The 9,416-nt window shown below is 43.9% G+C and overlaps 1 protein-coding gene across 1 annotated transcript; it reads left to right on the top strand.

Moving 5' to 3' along the window:
- Positions 1-8,753: 8,753 nt before the first annotated feature.
- On the top strand, positions 8,754-9,206 carry LOC142615961 (uncharacterized). The gene has a single exon (XM_075788859.1). It carries the CDS (start codon positions 8,754-8,756, stop codon positions 9,204-9,206), a length of 453 nt encoding a protein of 150 aa, XP_075644974.1.
- Positions 9,207-9,416: the final 210 nt, after the last annotated feature.

Below are 9,416 nucleotides of genomic sequence, written 5' to 3'. Positions count from 1 at the left end.
CCACTTCATCTCTATGCGTCAGTAACTTACACTGCTGTTACTTAGCTAGAATTTTTGCTGACTCATACTTGATGAGGGGGTCTTGATCCGTCAGTAACTTACATCCATCTATGCGGAATCTTGTTACTTAGCTAATTTTCTTTGACTTACACCCAATGAAGGGATTTTGTCATTCTTGGCTTCGTCAGTAACTTACATCCATCTATGTGGAATCTTGTTACGTAGCCAATTTTTGTGACTTACACTCATTTAAAGGATTTTGTCAATCTTGGCTTCATCAGTAACTTACATCCTTCTATACAGAATCTTGTTACTTAGCCAATTTTTGTGACTTACACCCATTTAAAGGATCTTGTCATTCTTGGCTTTGTTAGTAACTTACACCTATCTATGCAAAATCTTTTTACTTAGCCAATTTTTGTGACTTAGGGTGCGTTTGTTTCGACAGTAAAGCAATTCCAGAAAATGTTTTCAAGAAAGGAAAATATTTTCCGGAAAGGAAAATATTTTTAGGTGTTTGGTGGCATTTTAAAAAATACTTCGGAAAATATTTTCAGGTGTTTGGTTGTGATCTTGAAAATATTATAGAAAATACATTTTTTACTTGATGCTCACATTTTCTCAACTTCCAATCAAATATTTATCATCATTTCTCAGTAGAATCACAAAAGAAACAAAACCCAAAAAAAAAAAAAATCCTAAAATCCGAGAGAGAAGCGGCGCGATCGCGAAGGAGGAGGCGCGATCAAGGATCGCGAAGGCAGCGCGATCGCGAGGGCTGGGGTGCATCGGCGCGATCGCGAGGGCTGGGGTGCGTCGGCGCGATCGCGATGCTAGGGTGCGCTATCGCGATCGGTGCTGGGGTGCGACTACGCAAGATCGTAGTGCCAGGGTGCAACGGTGCGATCTGGGTTATGACACGATCTCACGGTGGGTCATGGCGCGATCTCGCGCCGTTGGTGGGCTGGTAAAGTGGGTCGGAGGTGTGTGTGTGTGGGTGTGGGTTTGTCCAGTGGGCCGGAGCTGTGTGGGGATCGGAGCTATGTGGGTGAGGTTTTGTCCAGTGGGTCGGAGCTGTGGGTCGTTTGGTGTGTGAAGGCGACTGCGAGAAACGGTAGAGGAAACTCACCGTGGGAGAGTGGCGGCGCTCGTCGGACGGTGGGTGAAGCTCGGACCGGCTTGAGGCAGGGAGTGGAGCTTGACTGGAGCTTGACTTGAGGCAGCGAGAAGGCGAGAGGGAAAATAGGACTGAAACGGTTTGAAGGTAAAATACAAATGGAAAAGAATTTCTGGGTCAGAGCCTGTATTTTACAGTCAACTGTTTGCAATTTTCCGTTTGACCAAAATTTCAGCACCTGCCAAACACCCGAAAACGTGGAAAACCATTTCCTGAAACCGTTTACCGTCGAAACAAACGCAGCCTTACACCCATTTAAGGGATCTTGTCATTCTTTCACTGCGTCAGTAACTTACATCTATCAAAATGAAATCTTGTTACTTAACCAATTTTTGTGACTTACACCTATTTAATGGATCTTGTCATTCTTTGACTTCATCAGTAACTTACATCCGTCAGAACGGAATCTTGTTACTTAGCCAATTTGTTGGCTTTTAAACTGCTAGGTATGTTCGCATTAAGTCATTGGCTAAATAGTCCTTTTATTACTTTTAAAAATGAATACAATTATTTGTTACATCTATTGATGGTACTTCTTCAGGTGCTCAATATTCCATGGTCGTGGCAATCTCTACCCGTCTAAGGTCTCCAGGTGGTAACTACCTTGTCTGTATTAATGGACGACCCGGTAGGGTCCTTCCTAGGTTGGGCCGAGTTTCCCTTGGGTCGAGTCTTTGGTTGTTGGGGTGCTTTGCACAGGACAAGGTCTCTTATGTCAAGTTGTCTGAGCTTCACTCTCTTGTTGTAGTACTTAGCCATCTTCTGCTGATATTTCGTCATTCTGCTAGAGGCTTTGTCTCTAATCTCGTCCAAGCAATCTAGGTTGATCTTTAGTTTATCGTCGTTGCCTTTTTCGTGGAACGTTCCTTATCTTATGCTGGTTATTCCCACCTCGACTGGAATTACTGCCTCAGTGCCATAAGTGAGTCTGAAAGGGGTTTCTCCTGTCGGGGTTTTGGCTGTAGTCCTGTAAGCCCACAAGACATTGGGTAATTCCTCTGGCCAGGCTCCCTTGGCGTCGTCCAGCCTAGTTTTGATGATCTCGAGCAGTGTTCAATTAGTCACCTCCGTCTGTCCATTCACTTGTAGGTGTCTTGGGGATGAGTACTGGTTCTTGATCCCTAGGCTTGAGCAAAAATCCCTGAAGCCTTGACTGTCAAATTACCGTCCGTTGTCTGATACGATCGTCCGCGGAATCTCGAACTTGCAAATTATGTTCTTCCACACAAAGCTCTGGATTTTTGCTTCAGTGATGGTTGATAATGCCTCTATTTCAACCCATTTTGTGAAGTAGTTAATAGCGACTAGTAGAAACTTTACTTGCCTCTTACCTCGGGGCAATGGGCCAACAATGTCAATCCCCCATTGTGTAAATGGCCATGGGGAGGCTATCGTCGTCAACTTCTCTGCTGGAAGATGTTGAACATTCTCAAACCTCTGGCATTTGTCACATTTCTTAACGAGCTCCCTCATGTCCACCTGCAGAGTAGGCCAGAAGTAACATGTTCTGATAACTTTGCTTACCAAGGATCTAGGGCCTACATGGTCTCCACAAATCCCTTCATGGATCTCCTCCACGATGTATTTGGCCTCTTCTTCGTTGACGCACTTCAAGTACGGCATGGAAAAGTCTCTCTTGTACAAGGTGTCGTTCAGGATCATGAATCTAGCTGCTCTCTTCCTGACTTTTCTGGCCTCCTCGACATCCTACGAAAGGTGTCCATCTTGAAGGCAAGATATGATTAGGGTCATCTAGTTGCTTGTGCTCTAGATTGCAAAAGTAAAGACTTCTTCACTGATGGGGTGCTTCTGGATTTCAATTTTCAAATCTGTATCTGTTGGCCCTACTTCTGACGATGACTGCCTTACCAGCTCATCTGCCACCATATTCTGGCTTCTGAGGATCTATATGAATTCCACTTGGTTGAACTCCTGTACCAGAAGCTTTGTCAACTTCAAGTACTTTTGCATCCTCCCCTCTTTCACTTCGAACTCCCCCTTTATTTGACCTATGTCGAGTTTGGAATCACTTTGGAGGAGTATATTTTTGATTCCTAGAGCCTTCACGACCCTTAAACCCATCAGTACTCCCTCGTATTTTGCTTCGTTGTTAGTGGCCTAAAACGCTAACTGAACTCCATACTTTAGTGTCTCTCCTTCGGGGGTAATGATGATAACCCCTACTCTGCCTCGTTTTTGTACAGACGAACCGTTAGTCTGAATCGTCCATTTTACCTCTTCGTCCATATTATCCTCATCGAGGACTGTAAATTCAACGATGAAATTTGCCAGTGCCTATGCCTTAATGGCTATCCTGGGGTAGTACTTAATGTCGAACTGGCTAAGCTCGATTGCCCATTAGATCATTCTACCTACTGCCTCGGGCTTGTTCATGGACTTCTTAATGGGTTGGTCCGTCATTACTAAGATGGGGTTCGCCTAAAAATAAGGTCGCAATTTTCGCGAAGCTACCATCAACGCGAACGCAATCTTTTCAATCCTTGGATTCCTGGATTCTGCCCCTGGAAAGCTTGGCTGATGTAGTAAACTGTTAGTTATTTCCTTCCCTCTTCTCGAATCAAAGCTACGCTGACGGCTGTGGCTGATACTGCCAAGTATAAATACAGGTCTTCCCCCTCCTTGGGCAGACTCAAGAAAGGTGGGTTGCTTAAGTAATGCTTGAGTTCTTGAAAAGCTACCTCGCATCTGTCAATCCAAGCAAATGCTTGTTTCAATGTCTTAAAGAAGGGTAAGCATTTGTCCATCGCTTTAGAGACGAACCTGTTGAGTGCCGCTATCCTTCCAATAAGCTTCTATACTTCTTTGACGGTCTTGGGTGACATTATGTCAAGTATGACTCGTACCTTCTCTAGGTTTGCTTCTATCCCCCTTTGGGACATCGTGAATCCCAAGAGCTTCCTTGAGACTACTCCAAAGGCACATTTACTGGGGTTCAACTTCATCTGGTACTGCTTGAGTGTGTCGAATGTTTCTTTAAGATCGTCCAGGTGAGCAAGTTCCTCTTTACTCTTGACGAGCATGTCATCCACATATACTTCCATGTTTCTTCTGATCTGCTTGCTGAACATTTTATTCACTAACCTCTGGTAGCTTGCTCCTGCGTTTTTCAGTCCAAAGGGCGTTACCTTATAGCAATAGAGGCCTTGGCTCATGATAAAAGTAATTTTCTCCTGGTCTTCTTTAGCCATCTTTATTTGATTGTATCTCGAGAATGCATCCATGAACGTCAGTAATTTGTACCCTGCTGTAGAATCCACCAGCTGGTCTATCCTAGGCAAAGGGAAATTGTCTTTTGGGTAGGATCTATTTAGATCCGTGAAGTCCATGCATATTCTCCATTTTCCATTTGCTTTCTTCACTAGGACGACATTGGCGAGCCAATCTGGGTAGTACACCTCTCAAATAAAACTTGCTAATAACAACTTGTTGACCTCGTTTGTAATTACTTGGTTCCGTTCTGGACCGAAAACTCGTCGCCTTTGTTGGACGGACTTTTTCTCGGGGTCCATATTTAGCCTATGCTAGATGACCTCTGGGGATATACCTGGCATGTCTTCGTGACTCCATGCGAAGACATCCATGTTTTCTTTAAGGAACCAGATAAGTCTTGTCCTCATTTCAGGACTTAAAGTCGTCCTTATTCTAGTCGTCTTTACTTCTTCTCCTTCGACCAACTCCACTGCCTCCAGGCCTTCCACTTTGTCTTCTTCCTTCTCCTCAATCATCCATGTATGGTTTTCTCTTGTAGCTAACACGGCCTGGTAGCATTCCCTGGCCAGTACTTGATCTCCCTTTACTTCGCCTACACCATTTTCTGTTGGGAATTTCACCTTCAGGCAGTGTGTGGAAATGGCTGCCTTAAAGCGGTTGAGTGTGGGCCTTCCTATGATTACATTGTATGAAGAGGGATAGTCTACCACCAGGAAATCCAACTGACAAGTTAGTTGTCGGGGGTAAGATCCTACTATGATTGTCAATGTCACTATGCCTTTGGGATACACCTTGTCCCCACTGAAGCTGACGAGTGGGGACTCAAAAGGGCAGTCTTTTTAGATCTAGCTTCAACTGTTGAAAAGCGGAGAGGTAGATGATATCCGCGGAGCTGCCATTGTCCACGAGGATCTTCCTAGTGTTAAACCCTTCTATCGTGAGCATTATGACCATGGGGTCGTCATAAGGTTGCTTCACTCCTCTAGCGCCTTCTTCTGAGAAAAACATATCATTGTCCGTTTATATCTGTTTTAAGGCAGGTATCCTGTGGACGTTGTTCACCTGTCTTTGATATGACTTCTTGAGGGATTTGAACAACCCTCTTGTAGATGACCCACCTGTGATCGTCTTTATCTCCCCAATCATGCTTGGTGGACGTTAGGATGTGCGATCCTCGTCCTTTGGTGAGGCTTCAAGATTGCCCTTGTCATCGTCCCTGGTCCTATTGGGCTCTTCCTTCTTTACAAATCGTTGCAGTTTCCCTTTTCGTATGAGCTCCTCTATGTATTCCTTCAGGTCTCTGCAATCCTCTGTGTAATGGCCATGATCCTTGCAGAAACAGCAATACTTCTTCCTATCACGTACATTAGGTGATGAATGTAATGACCTAGGCCATTTGAGGTAGTGCTCATCTTTAATTTGTGCTAGAATTTTGTCAACAGGCATAACTAAAGGAGTGAATTTTACCGTCCGAGGAGCTTTCTAGTCTTTCCTTTTACCCCCGTTGTTAGTCAAACAATCTGAGCGTTCCCTTTTTCATCCTCTCCGGTCATCCTCTTTCCTTCCTTTCTTGCTGGCTTTCCCTTCATCTTTTATCGCGGCTAAAGCGTCTTCGGCATTCATGTACTTCTGTGCTTTCAAGAGCATCTCGACCATCGTTTTTAGAGGATTCTTTACGAGTGAGACCACGAATTCCCTAGATTTCAATCCGGCTTTAAAGGTTGTTAACTGCACCTTGTCATCAGCTTCGTCTACCTCCAAAGTCTCGCGGGTAAAGCGCTTTACGTACGACCTCAAGGTCTCCTTCTCTCCCTGTTTGATGGTGAGTAAGTGGTCTACTGGCCTCCTTAGGCGTTGTTTTCTAACGAAGTGGCATAGGAAGGAACTGCTCAACTACTCGAAATTGTCGATTAACGATGAAGGTAGCTTTGCGAACCATTCCCTCACAGCTCCCTTGAAAGTAGTGGGGAAAGAGCGGCACGGTATTTCGTCAGGGGGTTGTTGGAGACCCAGTGTCATCTTGAAAGTGTTGAGATGGTCTAAAGGATCCTTAAGCCCATCAAACTATTCAAGCTAAGGTAGGCGAAACTTTGACTATACTAGGCACTCAAGAACTGCTGTCGTGAAGGAGGAATCTGTCGTCCTGACCATCCTGTCCGAGCTTTGATCTGTTTTTTCTTTGATAGCGTTCCTCAGTTCGTCCATTTCCTTCTTCATTTCTCGAAGAAGCTCTGAGCTCGATTCATCTGGTATGGCTGGCCTTTGATAGCTTTGTCTCTAGCTATCCCCCTTGTCTTCTTCATTGTCTCTAAACCGATTGGCTTCCCGCTTGAGCTGCTGCCTCATCTCCTGGTTTTGTTTAGTGAGTTCTTCCATGCTAGCTGTGGGTGTTTGGATTTGCAGGGCCAATGTTGCAGGGTCTTAGTTGGACTCCATCTGAACTTAGAGAATGACTGGAACTATATTCTCGAACCTTAGTGCGAAAATGTTCTTTTTCCCTATAGACGGTGCCAAACTGATGATGTGTAAATCGTCAGTCAAATTGGTTTATCCAGATGGTGTTAAACCCTCATCACTACTCTTGCAAAATGAGACAAAGGCTCTCCTGAGATGGTCACCGGTGTGGTGTTTGCCACAACGTCTCCGATGCCAAAGTCAGTATGTAGAAATCTTTTGAGAGAAATGAGAAGCGTAAAAGTATTTTTTAGGTAAGAATTATGTAACTTTTGCGCTTCTAATGAGTGTGTATATATAGCTTTGTGGTTTCTAGCCGTTGGGGCCTTAGTTGTGGTTTTAATGCACTTCTTGTAACACCTTAGGGCTTATTAATGCAGGTCTTGATGAGGCTTCAACGATCTAACAGCTAGCTAGTAACTGTCCAATGCATTGAATCCTCTTATTAATGACTTGCCTGCCCTCGTCCATGCCACTTTGTAGGTGGACGAAGGTGTTTCCTGAGGTCGTCCAAGGAAAGTAGTTTCGTCCGTCTCATCATAACCCATCATTAATAGTATCTATTTTTCTCTTTTTTATTATCATTTCAAGCCATTTTATTTTTTACTTCATTACTCACATCTAGGGCTATCCACGAGTCGAGTCGGATTGGGTTTTGGGTTGATCCGCACTCGACTCGACTGGATCAGGTGATCAAAAAATGGACCCGAGACGGACCGAAATTCAGGTTGGACCCGGTGGCTCGGGTTGTCGGTTGAGCAGGTCGGATTATTGGGTGACTTCGGGTTTGAAGAACAACACAACAGAAATAAAACCCAAACCTAAAGAACATGGTTCACAAGTCACAACCACAATCCAAAACTAGTGAAATCAAATAACACCAAAAATACCACAAACCCAAATCTGAGATTGTAACCAAATAGCATCAAAAACACCACAAACCCAAATCTAAGACCAAAGAAAAGAGAGAAAGATAAGACTCGGATTTGAGATGAAAAGGAGAGAAAGATGAGACCCAGATCTGAGATTGAAAGAAAGAGAGAAAGAAAAGAAATTATCACCAAACGGCAAACCCAAATCTGAAATTATCTCCATTTAGCTTCACCCCCACTCCTCCTTCGGTAACATTCCTTCCAGTTCCCACCATCACTACATGCAACATAATATCAGTACATCCACCATCAAATTGCACAAGATCAAAGCAGATTAGAGGCGGGTTTACAAGGAAGCAGGTCTAGGGCCAGTGATTTGAGAGAAGCAAGTCTACGGCGGCCAAAAGACAAAGGCAGGAGCTAGGGATTTGAGAGAGAGAGCGTGAGGCGTGAGCATGAAAACACAGAGGCATAGTGTGAATGATAGAGAACGGTAGAAAGATCCCGAATGTTTGCTTTAAGTTTAAAAGTGGATCGGGTCGGTTTATATGGTTTTTAAACTCATTAACTCACAACCCGACTCGAAATTTCGGGTTTTAAAAGATCAGGACCCGAATCCGACCCACCTGCTATTTGGGCCCGCCCGCTAGGCCTCAGGTTGGGCGGGTTTGGTCGGTTTGGTCAGGTCACTTGCTCTGCTGGACAGCCCTACAGTCACATCTCTACATTCTCAGTTTTCGTATTATCTCTTTATATGTTATTATTTTCTTTTTCTTTTGTCTTTACTACTTTATGTATATGAGTTATTTTTTTCTTAACTTTAAATTCACTTTATTTGATTTTTTATATTCAAGTTTCTTAATCACCAAGCTCCGTTCACCTCCCTCACTGAATTAAAGAATCGGAATAATTGGAAAATTCATTAGAAGAGAAGATCTTAGACAGGAAGTTTATAGGCAAACTTACATATTTGCGATAAATCTAAATACTCAGTTCCCCGTTAACTTTACTGAGCAGCAATGGCGAACCAAGACGCAATCCTAAACTCTACCGCAACGAGCACGATGAAGATAACGCTGAAATCCGCTGACAACAAGCTAATCATGGTGAAGGAAGCCATAGCAATGGAGTTCGGCGTAGTGAAGTTCTTCCTCGAAGACAGCACCGATTTGGAGAGCACTGTGATCCCTCTGCTAAACGTGTCCGGCTCCGTTCTTGGCCGTGTCATCCACTACTGCGAGAAAAGCCTGAGTCTCCACTTGATACTCCCTCCGTCGACTCTGCTTCATTTATTTGAACGAGTAGCGGAGTTGATTTTGGATGACGAGAACAACGAGAGCATCGTTGAGCTGGTTAAGGCAGCCGATTACTTGGACATCAAAGTACTTCTGGCATTCTTGATGCCGAGCTTCAAGAGGAGGTTTGGACTAGGAGACGATAAGGGCGTAGAATATGTTTATACGGAGATGTAGAGGCACAGCTTCTGAAGTAGGTTGCGTTGGCTTCTGAAGCCGCTGGCTTCTGAAACTTTCTTCTAGTTTTATATAGATACATTCTTTTTTTTAATGTGTGAATCTCTTGATTCCTTGAATAACGGGTAAGTTCGCTTGACTGAACTGCTGAATTGTAATTAATATAGTCTTAAGATTGCTCTCCTCAATTCATTCTTCAATCTTTATAGT

This window comes from Castanea sativa, chromosome 11, assembly GCF_040712315.1.
Source record: "Castanea sativa cultivar Marrone di Chiusa Pesio chromosome 11, ASM4071231v1".
Classification (NCBI taxonomy): Eukaryota; Viridiplantae; Streptophyta; class Magnoliopsida; order Fagales; family Fagaceae; genus Castanea; species Castanea sativa.
This window is presented reverse-complemented; position numbering and strand designations above follow the sequence as displayed.

What these genes read in the sequence shown, in the direction of transcription:
- LOC142615961 (XM_075788859.1), top strand. Translation starts at nt 8,754, where the DNA reads ATGGCGAACCAAGACGCAATCCTAAACTCTACCGCAACGAGCACGATG.